At 45.2% G+C, this 23,220-nt stretch overlaps 1 protein-coding gene across 1 annotated transcript in view; it reads left to right on the top strand.

Annotated features, from left to right (window-relative positions):
* The window catches only part of mio (GATOR complex protein mio), a 127,193-nt gene extending 104,817 nt beyond the window's left edge, over positions 1–22,376 (top strand). The window contains exons 17-18 of the mRNA XM_068346299.1: positions 10,868–11,100; positions 20,930–22,376. Coding sequence (XP_068202400.1) covers positions 10,868–11,100; positions 20,930–21,017 — 321 coding nt within the window. The 3' untranslated portion in view covers positions 21,018–22,376. The remainder of the gene's footprint in view (positions 1–10,867; positions 11,101–20,929) is intronic.
* Positions 22,377–23,220: the final 844 nt, after the last annotated feature.

The raw sequence follows: 23,220 nt of genomic DNA, 5'->3' as shown, positions 1-23,220 counted from the left end.
ATCAGCTACATGATTATCGGGTAAGTTTAATATTGAAAAATGTTATTTTCATTAGTAAAATAAATTTTTGAATATACTTACCCGATAATCATGATTTAATTGACCCACCCTTCCTCCCCATAGAACCAGTGGACCGAGGAAAAATTGAAGTGGTGTCAACAAGAAGTACTGCAGTACCTGGCCACAGGTGGCGCTTGTGAGTACACCCCCCTCTTGTATAGCGATCGCTGGCGTATCCCTTCCGTAGAATTCTGTCGGGCAACGGAGTTGACAGCTACATGATTATCGGGTAAGTATATTCAAAAATTTATTTTACTAATGAAAATAACATATTTTAAGAATAGCAACAACATTAAAATAAATATTTCCTATATAAACTATAAAAACTTTAGCAAAACAAGAAAGAGAGAAATTAGATAGAATAGCGTGCCCGAGTGTACCCACAAGCAAGAGAACTCTAACCCAAGACAGTGGAAGACCATGGTACAGAGGATATCGCATAACATCGGGACGTATTCTTGACATGCCACATAGCAATCTACACCCCGCATAGCGTTTACGCTTCGAGGGGGGAAAAGTGGCAAAATAAAAGAGGAGCCGTTAATAAGGTTCCCTTCCTCCGTTACTGTTTGAGTACTCAGATGGCGCCATAATCGCCGCCATCTTTATTCTTTTTTCTGTAGCGATCTCGCTCGATGGTTTTCCCAGTAGCTCTCTCTGTTTTGGGATTTATTATGCAATCTTCAGGTTCTTCTGCCTCTGGAAAGTTGAGTATTTGATCCTTATGTTGTATAAATTTAGCTCTTGCAGTAAAGTAAAAAATTGAATCGAATTAAACTAAATTTTTGGCAGAGCTAAGAACCGGAGGCGTCTTCGGCGCTGTCGTTCGTAACGCATGAGTTATTTAGTTAGCCAGAACGACTGTCCCAGTTTAATAGCTTAAATAAATTTAGCTATTTAGTCTTCATTGCTAGGAATTAATTATATGACGATAGTATTCACGTTAGCTTCGGCGATTTAGGTAGCCGATCTTGTATACGCTAGGCTTCATAGCCTAGGCGTTCTAGTTTACTTTCTTGCATGATATAATAAGTGTTCCTGGTGTTATTGGAATTAAATGAAGATATTAGGAAATTTATACATGTAAGATATATCGATTGCATATAAAATTTCCTCTTCCAAGATAGTATACGAGAGAGCTTCGATGAGTTAGGTAGTCGATCTCACTGTCACTAGGCTAGTAGCCTAGGGGCTTTAGTATACTTTCACACAATCTCTCTGGTTACCCTCATGTATAGGGTAATCCCTCCTTCCCTCTGAGTGTAGCCTAAGGCTACAATCCTAGTTAGTCTTGCCTCGAGTTGTCATTCAGGCAAGACTAGGCTAGGGTTTTTTCTGCCCCTTCCCCCTAGCTACAGATGATAAGCTTTGGGTTTAGGTCAGAACCTCAGAGTACATGTTATGTGCCGGCAGCTGGTCGTCAGGGTGAATAGATTCCCTGTCGGTTTATGTTGGCACCATAGGAGGCTTAGCCTCCCTAGACTGCACTTGAAGGGGTCATATGATTTCCAACCTTCTCCCTGTGGTTTAGCAGACTACTGTAGTCCTGTTCTTGCAGACCCTAGGCTGAAGAATAGATATTATTCTGCTACCTAGGATGGCGCCGGCACTGGAACTCTGTTTCTCTCTGATTAAGGGTGGCGGCTAGATGACTGCCGGCCCCCTTACTGTATTTGCAGACCTTAGGCTGGGGAACAATTTCTCCATCCACCTAGGATGGTGCCGATACTGAAACAGAACTTCCTTAAGGTGTGGTAGGACCGGCACGCCGCCGGCTCCTCTCACACCTTATACAGGACCCTCTTCCCCTTCCCTCTCTGTCCTTTAGTGATGGCCTAGCCATCACAACCCTTTGGCCGTCGTCCTGCAATCTCACCGCTTGCCGGCAGGTTGTAGGGCCGGCTTGGGCTTCTGCTTGTATGGCCTAGTCGCTCAGCTTCCCTTTCGGGCACAGAGCTCGGGGATAGCTGTGTCGGCGGGACCAGTTGCCGGCAGAAGATCCCTTTACTATAGAGTGTTCTTCAGTCCTCCCTTGGACTGCCATTCACATCCGGTGCCCGGCAGTGACCGGCAACGGAGGTGGATGGGTGGAAGCTTGATTATCTTCTATTCTCCCCTTCCATTAGAACCCTCATTCCGGAGGAAGGAAGTGAGACAGTGCTCTTACATCACCCTTCACTCCTTGCTTTCTCTCTCTCTCTTTCGGCTAGTACCGCCAGGTACTAACCTAACTGGTGGCTGCCGGCCACTACCCTAGCCGACAAGAGGCTGGCTAGATTTGTGTGCCGATAGCCAATGATTCACTGACACAACTGACTTAGCCAGCAAGAGCCGGCTGAGTTCTGTCTACCGGACACCCTGTCACATAGAATGCTGACTGGGCTAGTGTGCCGACAGCCCGCCGGCCACCATTTTAGTCAATATTGTGTCAGTTGAACTGTGCCCTAGGTGCTAGCCTTGCCGGTAACATGCCGACGGCAACTACAGAATATGTCTATACAATAGCCAGTACATTTGCAGTATAGAGCATACTGCAGACAGACAACTATGGTATAAAGGTATACAGTAGTTATTTTTCCAACATACTCTGTGTCCAGGCGCAGTCTATTGTTGAGACCTTATAAGATAAGGAAAGGAATTCTCTATTCCATTTACTGATAGATGATCAGTTGCTAATGACCCTCATTATTAATCCTTTTGGAAGTTGGTGTTAAGTTACACTCTTCTATCCTTATAGGCTACACACTTCCATTGGGCCTCCTGAGGAGGATAACCCTAGGATTTGATATTGAGGGAGGTCGCAGCAATTGGCTGGGCAGGAAACACACGTATGTGTCTTTCCTAATTCATTTCTAGCTTATCTATCATAAGCTATATGCAATGAAATAAAATGGAAAATATTATTAATAATATTTATTAGTTTATCTAGGGAGATGAACTACTTTATACTCATTTTATTTAACCTCTCTTTACAGGAGGACCATGTGAAGTGTCGCAGCGTCTTCTGCAACGTGCGTAACAGGGACTTCGGTGGCCACCTGGAGTGTAGGATGTACTCCCATTGCTCCATCACCAAGGGACCTCTCAAATATTGGGACCCCCAGGTATGTACTGTGTGCAAAGACTTGGTTAATGAGGCCTTTGAAGACTCAAGACAACGGAGTCAAGGGATGCAGGTCGGAATAAGCTGCGCAGATGGGTTCAGGGCTTTCAGAAAAATGCCACGGGGCCTTACCTCCCCAATAAGCGTATGAGGGCCTATCTATTCCCCAAAGCATCTGCGGATGCTGTTATTCTACAGCCTCACCCTGAGATCCCTTGCGTCCAGATTTCCGTAGACACGGATGTCTCGGATGCGATGAAGGACATCCGTCTAGATGACGAGAGGATGTCAGAGGTGTGAGAGAACACCGAAAAGGACCTGGCTGAAGGTCAAGAAGAGGAGTCAACGTTGGCTCCAGAGACGGAAGAGGATGAAGTCGAAACAGTGTCTGTTTCGTCGGTTCCAGCCCCAGAACCAGTGCCCTCTACGTCCTCCGCTCCTCCACCTGATAAGTCGGATAAGACCCTGTCTGCCATCATGGCCATGATGGAGACCTTTCAGAAGAAGAGCGAAGAAAGGGAAGCTGCGCTAAGGAAGGAGATTCATCAGCTTGCAGTGGCCTGTGGGTCTCATAAGAGACTTAATGTCAAGGATCTTCCCTCGTGCTCTGAGGTAAACCCATGGAGGCATGCAGAGTACATACCAATCACGAACGGCAAGATCTTCATCTCAGAAAAGCTGGGTACTGTCCTTATTGAGGACATTGAGTTCTGGCCCAGCTTTGAGTCCTATCCTGACTGCTTTGTTCGTCTTAAGGCGGAACCTGTATCCAAAGAGGAGACAGAGCCCAAGGAGGTCATAGTGCTTGACTATACAAAGGCTCAAGCTTTGTTGGCCAGCAGTCTGAAGGACAGGGGCTTCACCAACTCTAAGGTGCCAGCCCTGAGTAAGAAACACCCTTCCTTTCTTGCTCCAGCTACAATGGCCTTCTTTGCGAAAAAGGGTTCAAGGCGATGATCAAGGCAGTGGAAGCTGGGAAACCTTGCCCTACACTGGAGGAGTGTAGGCCCCTTTCCCTAGCCCTGCCTACAGATCACAAGGACTGGAAGGATATTCAGCTTACCTTCTCAGTCGGGAAGTTGGAGGCCGATATCGCTGGACGTCAGTTTAGCGAAAACCTCCCCAAGTTGTCTTGATTTTCTCCTGCCTAGGGAGCAGGATACGAAGGAAAGGCTTGCTGCCTCTTTGTCCCTCCAGGTTACCTTGGAGGCAATGGCCAGTGAACATAGGTCCCCAGATATGTTCATGGTCGTAGCCAAAACACATTTGGCAACACCAGTTAAAGACTTTTATAGCTTTGTTATGGCTAGAAGGGCTTGCAGGGAGTTCGTGTTTGCCTCGGCTGCGGTAAGATACGAACCCAGGAAGTTGATATCTTCTAATATCTGGGGGAAAGACCTCTTCCCGAATGAAGTGGTCAAGGAGATAGTCGACAAGGCCGCCACGGTGAATAGGAATCTTCTCCAGAAGTGGGGTATGTTGGCTAAAAGGAAGTCTTCCCCGGATGAGGGTCCCCAACCGAAACGGAAGACAAAGAGGCCATGGTTGCCCTCTCGCCCTGCTAGACAACAACAGCAATTTCCCATGACTGCGGTGCCCCAGATGGTGGCACAGCCCCAACCCACCTACCAGATGGTACCCCAGCAGGGGGTGACTCAGTCACCAGCCTTCACTCCCACATATGAGAGGAAGACCACTACCTTTCACCTTAAGTTAGAGGGTCAAATAGAGGTTCCTCTAGATGTCCCTCGAGAGGAAGAGTGGGTAGGGGAGGACACGGTCAAGGAGGCAAGCCCTCCGGAAACCAGAAGCAATGAGATGCTTCCGGTAGGAGGAAGACTCCGACTATTCCGGGATCATTGGACCTTCGATCCCTGGGCCCACAGCCTAATCAAGAACAGACTAGATTGGAGGTGGAAGACAGCTCCACCATCATTTCCTCAATTCTTCCAACACTTAAACCCCGTTCTGGAAGAATATACCCGAGAACTCTTGAGCAAACGGGTGATAAGGAGGGCAAAGTCCATCAAATTCCAAGGAAGGCTGTTTTGTGTTCCCAAGAAGGACTCGGACAAACTCATAATCATTCTGGATTTTTCGCCACTCAACAAGTCCATAGAAAACGACAAGTTCAAGATGCTGACCCTTCAACACATAAGACCCTACTGCCCAAAAGGGCATACACAGTCTCCATAGACATGGCAGATGCCTATTGGCACATTCCAATTAATCGCCAACTCAACTCCTACCTAGGATTCGGGCTACAAAAAAGAAAGTACGCTTTCAGAGCCATGCCTTTCGGACTAAACATAGCCCCAAGGATCTTCACGAAGCTTGCAGAAGCAGTCGTTCAACAGCTACGCCTAGAAGGTGTCCAGGAGATGTAATACTTGGACGATTGGCTGGTGTGGACAGCATCCGAGACGAAATGCATGCAAACATCCAAGAAAGTGATCCAGTTCCTGGAGCATTCAAGATCAACGCCAAAAAGTCTCGACTATCTCCAGCTCAGAAGTTTCAATGGCCAGGTATACATTGGAACTTCAGTCACATTGCCTCTCCATTCCATTAAAGAAGAGGAGAGAGATAGCGGGATTTGTCAAGAGACTACTAAAATCCAACAGGATATAAAGACGCCAACAGGAGAGAGTGCTGGACTCCCTTCAGTTTGCATCAGTGACAGACTCAGTGCTAAGAGCGCAGCTAAAAGATGCATCAGGAGTCTGGAGAAGATACGCATCAAATGCTCGAAGAGATCTAAGAAGACCAATACCAATCCGACTACGATCACTTCTCAAGCCATGGTCGGAGGCCAAGAACTTGAAGAGGTCAGTGCCTCTGCAACCGCCTCCACCCTCAGTCATCATCCACACAGTCGCATCATTGGAAGGATGGGGAGGTCACTCCCATCAACGGAAAGTTCAGGGAACTTGGTCCTCGCTATTCAAGACCTTCCACATCAACATTTTGGAGGCCATGGCAGTCTTCCTTACACAGAAGAATTTATCCCCTCGCCCTTCAGTCCACATAAGACTGATTCTGGACTGCGAGGTGGTAATGAGATGCCTGAATCGTCAAGGCTCGAGATCACCTCAACTCAACCAGGTAATGTTGGCCATCTTCCGCTTAGTGGAAAAGAAGAGATGTTACTTATCAGCAGTTCACCTTCAAGGGTTCCGCAATGTGACGGCGGACGCTCTATCCAGGCTAACACCGATAGAGTCAGAATGGTCCCTTGACGCAAGATCATTCTCCCTCATCTTGCATCAAGTCCCGGAATTGCAGATCAACTCTTCACGACGAACGACAACAAGAAACTTCCTCGGTATGTGGCCCCATACGAGGACCCTCTAGCAGAAGCCATGGACGCCATGTCCCTCGACTGGAACAGATGGACCAGGATTTATCTGTTCCCTCCATCCAACCTACTGATGAAGGTCCTCAACAAGCTGAGATCTTTTCAAGGAACAGCAGCCCTAGTGGCCCCCGAGCAACTGGTTCCCTCTAGTATTGGAATTGCAGCCGAGGTTGATTCCTCTGCCGGACCCAGTTCTGTCTCAACAAGTACAGAAGTTGACTGTCTTCGCTTCATTACAGAAAACCTAAGACCTTCATCTCATGATTTTCTCTCCATAGCAGTAAGAAAAAGGATTGGGATCTAGAAAGAAAGTATAGTCTTCTTAGATGAATATAAGTCTAAATCTACCAGAAGGCAATATGAGTCGTCTTGGAAGAAGTGGGTGGCTTTTGTCAAGGCAAGAAAACCAAAAGAAATCTCGACATTTCTTTTTATCTTTCTTTATTCATCTTCATGAACAAGGTTTAGCAGCCAACACGATAACTACGTGTAAATCTGCCTTGACTAGACCCTTGCTTTACGCTTTCCAAGTAGACTTTTCTAATGAAATTTTTAACAAGATCCCTAAGGCCTGTGCTAGGCTTAGGCCTGCAGCACCTCCAAAGCCCATTTCATGGTCCATAGATAAAGTACTACATTTTGCTTCGATATTGAACAACAAAAATTGCTCTCTGAAAGATTTGACTCAAAAAATTATATTGTTGTTTGCTCTAGCCTCAGGGGCTAGAGTTAGTGAGATAGTGGCCCTTTCTCAGGAAGAGGGCCACATCCAGTTTACTGAAATGGTGTAGTGGTTTGCGGACTGTGGCCAGAGGTAGCACCCGAACTGCCTAGTGTCCGAATGCCGACCACAACCCGACGTTCACTACACAAAAAATATACAACAGTGGAATACCCAAAAACCTGAGTAACAGTTCAACAGACCGGAGTACTGGGCACCACCCCTTGATTTATACTGGGCAAGGGGACCCAGCTAGAACCTGACTTATCCGTTTGCTTCTCCTGCCTTTAGCTTGCTGATCATAAGTAAAAGTATAAGAACATTAGGTGAAAGGAAATATTGTTTTTACTGATAACTGGACAGTGTGGGAAAAAAATAAATTTTAAATAACTTTACTAAAGAAAACAGTGGATGAGGAAAGGACATCATAGTGAGAGGTTCTGAAATGAAATGCTGTATTCATAAAAACAAGCAAAAAAAAAATATTTATTTGTAAATGAAACAAAAAAGTTATGAATACCTAAACCTAAAATTAGTATTCCTTTACACTTCAGCTCCACAGATAACAAACAAACAAGAAATTTCTCACCGGTGGGACACACAAGTGTCCCAATACAGTACAAGTATAAACAAAGGCACACCTAACCTTGTATCTATTTGGGCAAGTACCAGTAGCTTGCCTCACGATCAATAGGGTTCATAAAACAAGGATTGCAATTCATTTGGCAAATCTAGATCACTGCAATCTTGCTTATAACTGTCTTCCCCCAGACATACTAGCCACATACTCATGTGGATCATGCAGATTTACTCCTGACTATGACAGAAACAAACTTCAAGCTCAACGGCTTGTCTCAACCTTTAGTTGCCTCTCCAAATAAGCTATTTCTATAGCTCCCGCCAACTATCAATGTTTATGACACACTCTCATATAGCAACACAGTAACTTACTTCTAGTTAAAAAGCCAGTTAATCTGACTACAGAGCAGCATCACAGACTACTACACACTGGTAACTGGCAATATTCTAAATTCTCTAGAGAATTCCTTAATCCTCTCTCCCTTACACTCCCTACTGAGTGTAGGGGGCTGCTGTCAATACCTGGAAATAAGATAATAATGAATCAAAAAAATTTTTGAAAGAGGGCACAGAGGGGTATATATATAATTACTATGTTTCATAAGATACAAATCCACTAAGCTTTCTGAGATACAAAACCTTATATATTGCAACGGGAGAACTGAATCTCTTTCCTGACCCAATGTTTCTCGCCAAGAACAAGCTACCCACTAAGAGGTGGGGTCCCTGGAGAATCTGCCCTCTGAAGGAAGATGTCTCTCTGTGTCCAGTGGAGTGTCTAAAGGTCTATCTTCGTAGAACTTCAGACTTCAGGGGAGGACAGCTCTTTAAAGGAGAAACATCGGGCTCAAACTTATCCCCGAAACAACTAAGGGCAAAGATCACCTACTTCATTCGCAGAGCGGATCCTGACAGTACACCCGCAGGTCATGATCCTAGGAAAATTGCTTCATCGTTAAATTTTTTCCAGCTCATGGATTTCGAGAGCCTTCGCTCGTTTACTGGATGGAAGTCATCCAGAGTGTTTTTCGAGCACTACGCGAAGCAAGTGCAAGAATCAAAGAGATACGTGGTGGTGGCAGGTAGTGTGCTAAAACCTGTCGCTTAGTGCTGCGAGGAACAGTGAATTATTTGGGACTATAATTCTATAGGGTGTACATGTTGGCACATTATAGTACAATGTTGTAAGTGAAGTCATCAAAGTGACATTATGGACTGTTCCAGTGTATAAAGGTGAAGAAACATAGACTTAACACTAGTGCCGTGTGTTTTTACACCTGTAAATAGAGACTTTCTCAGAAAAGTATTAGAAAATTATTAAATTTTCAATTGAGTGGCATGAACTTTTGTTTTCAGATAAATCAAGTATTTCTGATCTGGCCTGTATTTTCTATGTTTTTAAATTCTATTCACTTGCATTTTTTATGATATTATGAAATTTATGCTGAATTATTATTTATTGTTTGACAAATGTCTAGTTGTTTTTTGCGTCTTATTTTGCCCCAAACATAGCCTATATAAATAAAGGTATGTCTGAGCATTACTTCTATTCCTTACTATTCTGCATAATAACATACCTTTTTCTGGCCCTGCTTACCTTGTTTCAATACAGATATAAACTTGTCTGTTGTGGTATACAGCTGGGCTGATATACCTTAGATGCTACGGTGGCTTATGTGAACCTGTGTTCCTTTTAAAATACAAACTTTGGCTAAAGGTATACGGTGAGACCTGTATGCCCCTTTGGTTGATAGGTTGGTCATATGAAATATGCAAATTTCGAGACTTTTCCCGAGTCTAGGATGATTCTTCCCTGTAGGGGGCAGGAAGCACTAACATGGTTCATGATTAGAAGCAATGACGTATAACGGTAACGTTATAGGTCTCTAAGGTCTAAGTGACCAAGGGAATATTGTCTTGAGGTTTAAGGCACGACGGGGAAATCCATGGATACGTTAATGCTCTGGTAAACTTCCATCAGGACGACATGGCCTGAGCCCAAAAAACAGACTCGAAAAATCTATTTTTGGGTCAGATAGCCATGTCATCCTGATGGACCCGCTCTCCTTTCCATGAAAGGCCTTGGCAGGATCCCTCCCAATAATACTGTATCTATAGTACCGCCTCAACGCTACAAGGAATAAAGATGGCGGCGATTATGGCGCCATCTGAGTACTCAAACAGTAACAGAGGAAGGGAACCTTATTAACGGCAACTCTTTTATTTTGCCACTTTTCCCCCCTCGAAGTGTAAACGCTATGCGGGGTGCAGATTGCTATGTGGCGTGTCAAGAATACGTCCCCTGATATTATGCGATAACCTAAAAGGAAATTTTAAGGATATTCACGCCAGGAGTTAGAATTCTGGAGACCTTAAGTTAAATTCTCTGGGAATATCACTGTAGTCAAATATACCCTAGGAAGCTACTTGAAGGAACCTTCCATCAGGACGACATGGCTATCTCACCCAAAAATAGATTTTTTGCTTCGCTCAAAATCCGTTTAATTACTTGTCTCCATAGTCTTCCCAGATGGTTTCATAAGATCCACAAATATGGTAAAATAATTTTTCTCTGCATGGTTAATTTTTATTTGCCTCAGTATAAAGACTGCATATGTTGATGGCTTCTCTGGCTTAAAGCCAAACTTAACATTTATCAATTAAGGCAGTTTTTCTTAGATATTACTCTAATATTTTCTTTGCAAGAATTATAGGTTATATTACTTTGTATTTTATGCACTCCAGTAATCCTCTTAATGAAGAGAAGAGAAAAAATATTGTATTATATTGATATTTTTAGCATAAAATGTTAATATACTGTACTGTAAAATATTATTATTACAGTAAGTGTATCTGTAATTTATGGTCGTCTCCTATTATGCATTGAATTAATTCAAAAGCAATACCTGCAAAAGAAGGCCAACTGCATTCCTTTTTCTACTAAATTTATTCCAATCCAAAATCTTAGCGAGCCATTTTTATATTTCCAATACCTTTAAACAACACATAATGTGCTATACTTGATATTTTTTCTCCCATTTAACAGATGCAAGCATGCCCAAATTGCCGTAAACCTCTTCCTCGATGCTCCCTTTGTTTAGTTCACATGGGTACTGTCTCTGGCTGGTGTAGTACTTCTAAAGGGACAGGTATAGAGGATGATTCAAATGCTAATGCTGATGATCCAAAGAAGAAGTTAGCTAATTTCATGACTTGGTTTACTTGGTGTCAAACCTGTCGACATGGTGGACATGCTCAACACCTCATGGAATGGTTCAAGTAAGTTTAAAACTATTGGACAAGTAAGTTTAAGAGTTATTCATGCCATATCATTCTTCATTTTACCTCATCCCAGGGTAGGCCATAGTATTTTACATAAAGAATTGATACATAATCCTGACTTTGCATTACTGTACTCTGTACGATTGAAACTTGAAATGAATTGCTGTTAAAGCCTTTAAGTAAAGCTACAACACCTGATATGTCAGTTGTGAAATATAATCAATAGAAAAGTATGGTTATGTCCTTAGCAATGAGGGTGCTATGAAATTTTAAAGTTTTGCCAGAAAACTAACCTATTGAAATAGATGCTTAAATGTAAATTCAAACCATTATATTGTATGATAATGAGGGATCAAAATTTTAGTCATGTGATCAGACTTTCATAGAGATGCAGATTGTTTTTAGTACAAGGTTCTAATTAACTTTACCATTTTCTGTCTCCCACACTTTGTGAAGTTAGTGCATGCAATTGATTTTGTTTTGGATCATTGTTTTCCAATCATCAGATTTTATTTTCCAATTTTGGCAAAATCATTTTTATTTGGGATTCTGATCAAAATGATTTTACACACATGCTACATAAGTGATGGATATATATTTTTTTACATAACTGGAATACAAACATACGCTATTTATTATGGGTATTACTAGAACGAGCCATTAAAATTTAGCGAGGGTCAACTATCCATCCTGCTAGTTAGCGGGGGGTAGGGAAGGTAGCTAGCTACCCCTCCCGCTCACACACCTGTGAATGACCTCACTTTGCTTTTGGCTCGAATGGTGAATGGTCGATGTCGCTCTTCATCCTCTCAAATTTTTTAGACTGCCATTAATGCTTTTTATTTTCAGTGTGTGTGCATAGACTTCTGCTGGCCATGCGTACCAGCCCTGGTCCTGAGGCCCGCTCCTGCGGTACCTGCATGTCCGTCGAGGACACTGATCCTCACACCCTTTGCCCTACCTGCAGAGGTCAACAGTGTGATGTGTCTAATAAATGTTTTGAGTGTCATGAGTGGTCTGCCTCCCAATGGGAAAGGGTTGGGCAACGGCCAAAGAAGTAGTCTAAGCGGGACTCTGCTCCTTGGAACGTTTCTTCGAAGAAACAAAAACCCAAGGCTGCTTCTTCTGCTTCCCGACCTTCCTCTGAAGCTTCTGCTCGTTCGGCCTCCTCCGGGGGACCTTCAAGTAGTAGTGCAGGCAGCTCAACTACTGGACAACCTCGGTCCTCAAGAGACTGTGTTGCTTCCCCTAGCGAAGCGACCTCGCCTACCCCAAGGGCCATCCATGTCACTTTCTCCTCTTTTACAAGTTTGATTGTCCTTGGGGTTACCGGGTCTGCCCTCCTAGGCGGCCCTAGTGCAGCTACTTTGCTGGGTGCTAACGCAGCGTTTGTCGGAGTTGGATCCTTCGGCCCTTGTCGACGTCATGGTATTCGAGGTGTCGTCTGCTGCCCTGCCTGCTGAGCTCCTTCCTCTTCCGCAGTTGCTGAAGACTGCATTTCCCCCCTATTGAACATCCTTTGAGAGGGGGGAGCAAAGTTCTATGCACATCTCTCCTGTGAGTGTTTCTCCCTCTCTAGAGGGAGTTCACTCATAGAGACTTCTCTTCGGAGGACTGCTGCTGACGACCAGCTTGCTGATCCCCCCGGTCCCTAGAGGGCATCACCGTGATCATTGTTCCCGACGTGCTCATCCTCCTCTTCGTCCGAAAAGTGCTCCTTCGCCATCGTTGAAGAGGTGCTTCTTTGGCTCGTCAGCCTCGTCATTGTAGCCCTCCTCAGAGGAGGAGTCTTCTCATCCGACGTCATCTGGTTCCCGACCTTCGCCTGCCGCCGGACCTTCTCCTGATGATGCAGTTGCTATCCCCGAACCTCGGTTCAGGACTCTCCGCCTGATCGATCCCCCTTGGAGGGTGTTCGTCCTTCTGGACTCATCCTTTCTCCAGATCGTCATCTTGCTGTGTGCCAACCTTCGACGCACTGACCTCCGGCCGTGTGACTGCTACCCATCGCCCAACCTCGTGTAAATCGCCCAAGGTTTCCGCTGTTGGCGCTTGTCAACACGAGCGCTCACCCCCGTCAGCAGTTGCCTAAGCGTCAGCGTTCGCTGTCAGTGTTCGTCAACAGATCATTGTGCAGTCGCCTAAGCGTCAACGTTCTCCTGCATGTCGGCCTCCACCACTCTCCAATGCTCGTCAGCTCGGCAATGATCGCCAGCTTGTAAGCGTTCGCCAACACGCCAGCCCTCGCCAACACTCCCAGAGCTCTCTTCAGCGTCATCCCGCTACTGCCTAGGCAATGCTCGCCAACACATAGGCATGCACCACATCATCAGGAAGTGTAGACAGAAGACATCTATCATCCTCCATTGACTTCCAAGAAGTCACTTCATCAGATGGAGGAACAGATAGGTGTTCAAAAAGGAAAGAAGCAGGAGCAGAAAGGTAGGTTTTCGCCCTCCAGACCATCAGTCCTCTCACCAAGGGAGGGCAGAGTCTTAGTCCACAGGTTACTGTCTCCCCGTTCCCCTCCCCGCAAACGCATTACAGTGCGACCGCCAGGGAAAGAGAGAAGGGCACTTCTGGGGAATTCTAAGTTCCAAAATTACCAACACCCAAGGCTCACCCATGTTATCCAGCATTTCCAGAGAAGACTCCTCAAAGGGAACCTTCGGATTCCTTCCCTTCGGGGGATCTATCCGACAGCTCCAGTGTCAGCGAACAGGCCTTGTATGGCGCCATCGTCAGGGCAGTTGCACAAGCTTTCAGGACTGCCCTCTTAGCCCACACCTTGGAAGCCTCTGTGAGCCTCCAACATCCTTCGGTACCAGCGGATGCTTGGCAGAGAACCCGGCTGTCTCTTCCCTGGAGAGGAAAAGAGGAGGATCCCAGATACCGACTCATCTTCTAAGGTGAAACTGATTCCTGTAAGGCCATCAACGACAAGGTCGAACCTCCCTGGTTCTTCTTCCACCCGTTCTCCTGGCTCACCGCCACCTCAGCCAAGGGAACCTCGCAAGGAACCTGTTCGTCTCCTCCCTACCACCTACGGAAGAAGAGCACAGCGCCTCCAAAATCAACCAGGAAGGCCAGACCATGTAGCCCTTCCATGCTGGAAGCTTATCTTCTTCCCCATAATGCCAGGACCTCCAGACCCGCAGGAACAGTCAGTCACTCTAGAGACAGCCAGAACCCACCTCGACAACCTAGAGATGACCAGAACCCAGCCCGACACCCTGGAGACGACCGGAACCCACCCTGAGACGAGCTCGGTGGTGGAGGAAGGAGACTTCGCAGCCAGTCCCACTTCAGAAGGGTCTCAGAGAGGTAGAACACACCTTCTGGCAGGTGCTGACTCTGATGAAGGTTCTCAATGGGTTTTCAACCCAGAGATACCCCCCAGGAGAGCAACGACACAGTCTTATACCATGTCTTTGGCACTCAGAAGCCCACGAAGTCCAGTGCAGCTTTACCCTGGTCTCAGGGGCTGAAGAGTGCCCGGACTATGATCGCCGCACAGTTCTCAAAGTTCTCCTCCTCCCTTCATTTAGGCTCCTCCCACTTCCTCGCGTTCAGGAAAAGAGGTATTACGAGGTCTTGGACGAGCCTCGACCAGCTCTTCCACTTCACCGTTCTCTGGAGGAACTGACTAAGGGGATCTGCCTAGAGTGACACTCCAGCCATCAGGTCGCGTTCCCGGCGACAGAGATCCTCAATCAAGAGAAGGTCGTGAAGTATACCATGAAGGCTACTAAGTGGCTAAATCTATGGTTGGGTCTTTGGAAATCCTGGTACAGACCGAGGCTTTCTCCAGAGAAAGTACCAGGAAGGCTGTGGAAACGTTCCACCTCTTGGGTACCCGGATCATCGAGTTCCTGGCCCACCAAGTATCAAACTTGTGGGCCAACATTATCCTCAAACGTAGGGACTCGTTATCCGTGACATTCCATCAGTAGGGCCCTAACGCCGAAATTGCAAGGCTCAGGAACTCCTCTCCCAAGGGTTCCTTGTTGTTCGAGCCCAGGGACGTTGAGCAGGCTGCAGAGGTGGAGGAAGTCTCTCCTCCATAGGGCACTGACATCCCAGCCCTACAGACCACCAGCTCCTCTGCAGCCTAACCAGTGCAAAACCTCGACGAATAAGACAGCAACGAAGAAAGTGGTGTCTAAAAAGCCCTTTCTTTCCTACCAAGGATAAGAAGGGTCAAAGTCCTCCAGGGTAGGAAAATATCCTAGAGGGGGTGGCTGCGCCCGCAAACGCTAGGATAGGCACTCCCCCCTCCTTGTCCACCAGTGGGCTATGCATACAAAGTTGCTGGAAGAGGTGGAAGCAACTCTGGGCCAATCCCTGGACAGTCTCCACGATTCGTTCTGGGTATCGCATCCCGTTCCTGTCATCTCTCCCTCCCCTGATCAAGGATCCAGTATCGATAGACTCCTCTGCGATGGTATCAGCATAGGAGCTAGCCCTTCGGGCAGAAATCTAGACCATGTTGGAGAAGGGCGCTCTCCAAGAGGTCCTCAACGACTCCCCAGGCTTCTTCAGTCCACTCTTTCTTGTGAAAAAGTCATCTGGAGGCTGGAGACCAGTCATCGACCTCTCACCTCTGAAATAGTTTGTGAAACAGTCTTCGCTCAGCATGGAGATGGCAGACAAGTAGTAAGACCACAAGACTTCATGTGCACACTGGACCTATAGGACGCATACTTCCAGATCCCAATCCATCTGTCTTTAAGGAAGTAACTAAGATTCAGCCTAGACAACAGGGAATACCAGTTCGGGGTATTGTGCTTCGATCTTTCTACTGCACCCCAAGCCTTAGTGTCATCTTGGGCACACAGGATCGGCATCCGTCTCCTTCGTTATCTGACGACTGGCTGATCCTAGCAGACTCGGTGGCAACCCTTCTTCAGCACAGAGACAAACTTCTGAGGCTTTGCCAAGATTTGGGGATCATGGTAAACCTTGAGAAGTCCACCCTACTACCCACTCAAAGACTGGTATACCTCCTATATTATACATATACAGTACCAAGGCACTTCCCCCCAATTTTTTTCAAACAAATGAAAAAAAAGGGACCTTTCCTCTCTGCATTCCTCCAAGCTTGACATGGAACTCAACCGAGTTCGCCTGGTACTGCTAGGGTGCCCCAGCCCACCCTAACGCCCCTATTATCCACCACAGATGAAGCTTCATAACGCTGAATCCCCTACTGCTACTACCTCTACGGTCATCCAAGATGACTAGAGGAAGCAGCAGGGCCTACCGGAACTGCGTCACAATCGCTCACCATTCATTCCTATTTCTAGCACGCTCTCTTGCCCCTCTCACATCTATCTCCTATAACCCAGAGCTTTCTTCACTCCATCCATCCACCCAAACCTTGGCCTTCCTCTTGTACTTCTCCCATCAACTCTTGCATTCATCACCTTCTTTAACAGACAGCCATTTTCCATTCTCTCAACACGGCCAAACCACATCAACACATCCATATCCACTCCAGCTGCTAACTCAATTCTTACATCCGTTCTCACCCTCACTACTTCGTTCCTAACCCTATTTACTCGAGATACACTAGCCATACTCCTCAGACACTTCATCTCAAACACATTCAATTTCTATCTCTCCATCATTTTCATTCCCCATAACTCTGATCCATACATCACAGTTGGTACAATCACTTTCTCATATAGAACTCTTTACATTCATGCCCAACCCTCTATTCTTTACCACTCCCATCACTGCCCCCACACGTTGCATCCTTCATTCACTCTCTGACGTACATCTGCTTCCACTCCTCCATTTGCTGCAACAACAGACCTCCAAGTACTTAAACTGATCTACCTCCTCAAGTAACTCTCCAGTCAGCATGACATTCAACCTCGCACCACCTTCCCTTCTCGTACATCTACCTAGGAATGATTATAGACACCAATCTTCACAAAGCCTTCCCATCAAATGACAGGATAATGAGGCTGAGAAAAGTTGCAAGACCTTTTCTCAGACGGGAAGAACTCCCGGCCCAGAAGTGGCTTGTCTCTTCGGACACCTATCATCCTTGGCCCATCTAGTTCCCAACAGCCACCTCAGGATTCGATCCCTCCAGTGGCGAGTGAAGTCCAGGTGGAATCAGGCTTTCGATTCCCCAGACACTGATACCCTTGGAACCAGAGGGACCTAGAGTAGCAAACGAGAATCTAAGGAGGGATGTAGATTTTCTTGTCCTCCCCCCGGACTTGATGCTGTTTTCAAACATCAAAAGAACGGTTTGGGGCCCACGTACCGCATTAAACAACCTCAGGCCAGTGAGGAGTTTGAGGCTCTATTTTTTTTTTTCCGGACTAACATTAGTGAGAGAGCAACTCCCACTAAACCATTTCCCTGGTGTTAAACTTACTCCGCTCTCTCAGGTTAGTCTGCTTTTCCTATTACCGAATAGGTAGCTAAACATATGCTAGCCGAGACGTGCAGCTCCAGCTTGTTGACGACGAACCGCTGCAATCCCACCGGCGTATATCTCCACTCAAGAGGAAACAAGTTCTGGAGGAACGTCGGTCGGTCAAACTTCATCGTCGATGCTGCTACGAGACGTCGCCTCCACCCGACATGCCCATATAGTTTGCATGTATGGACAGTCCTCCTTCGTTGATCTTCACAGTCAGTAGGTCCAAGTCCTCGAGTTACAGTTTCAGCTTCTGGCACAAGCTGACGGTCCCTCGCGACAGTACACCTCGCCAGTTCCCGGTGACCGCCCTAATTGAGGGTACTATCAGTGTAAGGTCTTCCACAGCCTTCTTGATGCAGTCGTTGTTGTATTTCGCGGTTTTCGTGTCATCAGAGAAGTCGAGAGATCGTACGTTGGCGTCCGCATTAATCTGACAGTCAATTACAATTGACTCTCTGTCATTCCAGACGACGAGGTCTGGTTTCCTTAGCTTGTGCGTCGTACCCTGCTTCTAAGGCCTTCTTCTTGATGAAGCATTTGATGGAATCATGCCTCTTGGTCCTCCTGGGCACGTCTGCAGAATATGGTGCAGGATACCGGGATTGCAACCAAGATCGCAGCGGTTGCTCTGCTGTCTGCCTCTTGTGCTCCGGGCCGGGGTTGTTAGGAGTCCCAGTTTGAGCTTGATGGCATTACAGTAAGTGCCCCCTTTCATAAGACGGCTTCCAGCGTCCAACCATCAGGGTCGTAGTCCAAAGGGTGCCTCCCTCAGACCACACCCGTCAACAGTCCGGTACAGCCTTTCTCCCCAGTCCATGGCTGCGGGGGCCGGATATTGTTCGGCTAGTTCAGCAGCAATTCCCGCCACCACTGGGTCTGGAGATCGAGCTAGTCGACTATAGCAATCATGCAGGGCTTTGGGGATGTCCTCGGTAAAGTTGTAAATACCAAGGCCCACGGCTTCTGAACCTGCATAGAAAGCTGGCAGTGGGGTATCTCCAGGTAGGTGCAAGCACTTCCTGACGAACTTCCTAACCTCATTATCAACCGTTTGCAGGTGATATTTCTTGAGTTGACCATGGATGGCTATGTGGGATAGCCGTGGTATCAGCACAGTTTTTAAGGCCCAAAACTTCTGCTGGGGCTTCAGTGGCGCTGTCTGGAGGTTCCTAAGTTCAGTTTTGGCCTTGCCAATCAATTTCACCCCATTCACGTTTGCCACGAGTCCGACGTCTACCCCAAGATATTTGTAAAATCCGTCAGGACTTGTGACCGGAAGTTGGAATCTCCATACGCGAAGGGACGGGTATCTACGTACCAGGTCTTACGTTGGCGGTCGCCGATGATTCCAGCTGTGGCACACTTCCCTAAGCCAGGCTCAAGGCCAAGCTTTGCAGACTCGTCCAGTAATTTGGTCACCGAAGATGTCAAACCTGCTCTCGTCTGCGCCACAACCACAATATCATCTGCAAACACCAAATACTTAATAATCTCCCCTCAGGGCGTTGCCCCTACGCCTTCGGGAAGTTTTGCAAGTGCATGGTCTAGGGCTAGATTGAAAAGCAGGGGAGATAGAGGATCTCCCTGCATTACGCCCCTTGTAATGTCGATTTCAATCCTAGCTACCTCCGTGCTGATACTAGAATAGAAATTGGTGAGGTACTGGATCGAATTTCTGTAGAGGCCAGCAGCTCTCGGTATTGAGGAGAGCTGGATGACTGATGGAGTCGAAGGCCTTTTTAAAGTCAATAAAGGCTATTTAAAGGCTCTTCGACTCACTTTTGGCCTCTTTGATAAGTTTTTTCAATAGGAGGAGGTTGCTACTTACCCCTTCCTTAGCCTTGAACCCTTTTTGACGAGCTGAAGAGGGGATGCACTCTGCCGGGTGCTTCGTTAGGATCTTGTGCAACCCTCTTGTTGCCACGGAAGTCACTGTAATCGGGCGGAAGTCCCCGGCCTATAGTGGGACATCCTTTATGGGCAATAGGGTTGTTCTCCCCTTTGCCCAATCTTAAGTTACAATTTTGGAGTCTAAAATAAGGTTGTACAGAGTCGTGATCTGGTTGCTTGCCTTCGCTCTGAAATCGGCAGCTCTTATGCCGTCTGGGCCCGGCGACGTTTTCAGGTTTTGCACCATTCTACATCATCGATAGTGATCGTGTCCAAGATGGTGCACAGTTGGTTTGGCCGGTCAAAATCGATTGTGCTAGCCTGGCTGGGTCTCCCAAATTGGGAGGTCCAAAACTCAACTGGCCCGGGCGGAAGCGACGGGTTAGCCAGAGAGTGTGTGCCTAGGTTGGCAATCTGTGCGACGCGACTCCTATTCTTATCCCATGCCCTTTGCGTTGCTGCATATTCTCGCCTCTTCCTAACACTTCGAGGCATGTTGCTGACCTGTTGTTGACCTGCTCTATTGTTAATCCGATTCATATTATTTGGTCTCCTATCAAATATCCCATCCTTCAGCGAGTCAATATCCTCAGCAGTTACTTCCTCCTCTGATGAACTACCAACGCTCCCACTGGAGGATTGAGATCCATCACTCCCGTCTGGGCTAGACAGGGAGACCCTCCGTGGTCTGGAATCTGGATGGAAAAGTTTCCAGCCATGGAGTTATAATATTCATTCATTCCATTTTGGGCTTCGGTATAAGGGTTATTGGCCTCAAGGGGGTTGTCGAATGCCACAGGCGACAATACGACATCTGCCTCAGATGGTACCCTGTTAGGACTAGAGGCCACAAGCATCCTACCATCCACTCGGAATCGGGTCAAATTGACCCTTCACTCTCTGAGTGGAGGCATTGCACATTGGGTGAGGTCTTGGACTGTGCATGTGCTGCGACCTTTTCTTTATATTTAAATGGTACTTCTCCTTGTACGGATGCTTTCAAGTGTCCACCAAGGAAGGACCATTTTCTGTATGGCTTTGTTACGGTGGGTATCATTATTATGTGCCATTTCGAACTCGATCATAGAGTTCTCATAGTCAGAAGTCTAGCCGAGTTAACCCCCCACGTGGCTCTCCCGGCTGCTCCTGACTGGCACGGTAGTCATAATAGGTTTATTGCCGAGACTTTCTCTTCCCATTTATACTGTCAGTGGATCTTTCTGACAATATGCACTTGCTTATCTTTTGGTTTATAAATGGGTGGCCATAGTTAGAGGTTTCGAACTCAGCCATCATCCAGAGTTCTTCTAGGGACCAGGGTAGTTACACCTCGCTAAAAGTTTCATGGCTAATTTCAGCTGCCTCCCAAATTTATCTCCATAGTAAAAGAGTTTCAAGTTTGTATGGTTAGGAAAAATACAAATCATCTCATTTCCAAATTTATCATTTGTATTTATTCCCAATACTGTAGTGATGAGGATTTTCTATTTTCAGGGAACATACCGAATGCCCTGTGACACAGTGTAATTGTAAGTGTATGTTACTGGACACAGTCAGTAGAATTCCATCGTCATCCACTTAAACTTCCTACAAGAAATAAGTTAGTAATGTTTGGCAACAAATGTTTATAATTAGTTCTTGAATTACTGTACTGTAAATAAATTTTTATTACTATGTATGATTATAACAGAATCATCTTATAAAAGGCTGTGAAATTTCCTTTTGTAAACTTATGGCCACCCTTATCCGCGGGTATTGTGATCAAGCCCCTCCACTGGTAAAGAATTCCACTTATAGATGTAGGCCTTACGCTAATATTTTTTTTTTTTTTTTTTACTCTAACTTGTAAATATATCCTACAAACTGTAACTATTTAAATGTATAATGCTCTACAGTACTTATCCTTTAAATCAAAGTCTCAGGGTGGGGGAAGGGAACTTTTCCGTCAATGGGAAATAGGATATCCCTCTCTAGTTTTTCTTTTGTGTGTGGGGGGGGGAGCAAATGGTTAATTTATTACCTTTTTTTTTATTTGGCTGTTTATACAGTAAGTGAAGACCCTCTTAGATTGCTGACAGATAGTCAACAATGTAAAAGTTAACCTGCGGATAGGGGAGACCGTGCGCGTGTTTACATATTGAAATATATGTATTCAAATGCATTTTGTATTGTCCTCGTACAGAGTACTTTGTACAGCATTTTTTTTTTATACTGAAACCTACATCAGGTCCTGTTAAAGGATTTCATAAAAGACATTGTGTAGAAACTTGGGTACTGATTTTAAGTAATTATGTAAATAAGTTTTATTTTCATTCTGGTATTTAATATTGAAATACCTTTCTTTATACCTTAAATTTAATTGTAATTAAGGTGGTGCTAATAAATTTTCATGTGTACTAAAAGATACTAAGTATTCTATATGAATTTGCTACAGTACCATACAGTGGAGTCCATAACCAAATGCTTTAGTAATGTGCATTGTCCTTTCATCCTGTTTTACTTTGTATTTGTTTCCAAGTTTATGAATTTACTAGCACCTCAATTAGGCACAAAAAGTTATATTTTTAAAAGTATTTTAGCCACAAAGTTGAAGTCATGGGAAATACACCCAAAGGATTCTGTGTATTATTTGTTGCAATCCCTATAGGTTGAATGTGAGGTTCCTGTATTTACTTATTCAGTATTATAAATTTTTAAGATGTTTTAGCAAATTTACTAGGGAATTCAATGTCAAAATTTCATTTCAGATGACTTCTCAAATGTGGAATTTATTGAATGTTTTTACAATTTTAAATTTTAAGGCGAAATTGAGATTGTCCAATTTACAAATAATCTGTGATCTGTCTGCAATGATACAAGTGTTGATTTATACTGTGGATGAAACTAATTTTTAATTGTATCTCAAAGCTTGTCTACAATAAGTAAATGTTTTTTACCAAGACTTTATCTTGTTTCTGTATGGTGTATGGCTATTTGATGCTTTTCAAAGAGGTAAATATTATAGTCGAGAATTCAAGAGTTAGAAAATTTTGAGTTTTTGTTTGGTCTTTGGTCAGTTAGTGTATTATGTCCAAGCACTTCTAGAATATTGTCGGTAGTCCTTATATACAATGATACCTGTGAGACGTCGTCCTGTGATTCCAAGGTATCCTGGACTTGGTAGGCTGATCTCATTTTTTTCCCCCTCTTATTGGGTGTCAAATCCTTAGTTGAATAGGATTAATATATTTGCTGTAAGTTTTTTTTTTTTTTTCAATTAAACTGGACTGGGTAGGTTTGCCATCACAAACTGTAATATATATATATACACTTTTATTTCTTAAATGACATTATAGTTTGTACTCATGTTTTGTTGAAGGGTTGGGGGGTGTTAACTATTATAAAATTCGTTTATTTCTATACAAATACACACCGTTGGCCTTTTATAGAAGTATGATTTTGGGTAAACTGGTATGAATTCGGGTAAACTGGAACGTCTGCTTAAGATTTTTACAAGGCAGTTGTAGTTACTGGCACTTGGAAGATAAGGGAGCCCCACCAAACCTCTTTCAGTCGAGCTCTTTTTGATTTTGGCCGCAAGCCAATGCTTAAAAATTGCTTGCTACCTCAACTCTGGTTGTTTTAATCCTTTGGCTTTACTTTTAGACTAAATAAATGTGCTGGTGGATCGTCAGGCTCGAGGGATATACTAAAGGAAGAAGACAAGGATATGTAGTTGTTGCTTTAGATGTCATATCCACATCATACTTATTCATGTTGGGCAGCATTATGTTACTGTCATTAAC

This window comes from Palaemon carinicauda, chromosome 22 (assembly GCF_036898095.1).
Source record: "Palaemon carinicauda isolate YSFRI2023 chromosome 22, ASM3689809v2, whole genome shotgun sequence".
NCBI lineage: Eukaryota > Metazoa > Arthropoda > Malacostraca > Decapoda > Palaemonidae > Palaemon > Palaemon carinicauda.
This window is presented reverse-complemented; position numbering and strand designations above follow the sequence as displayed.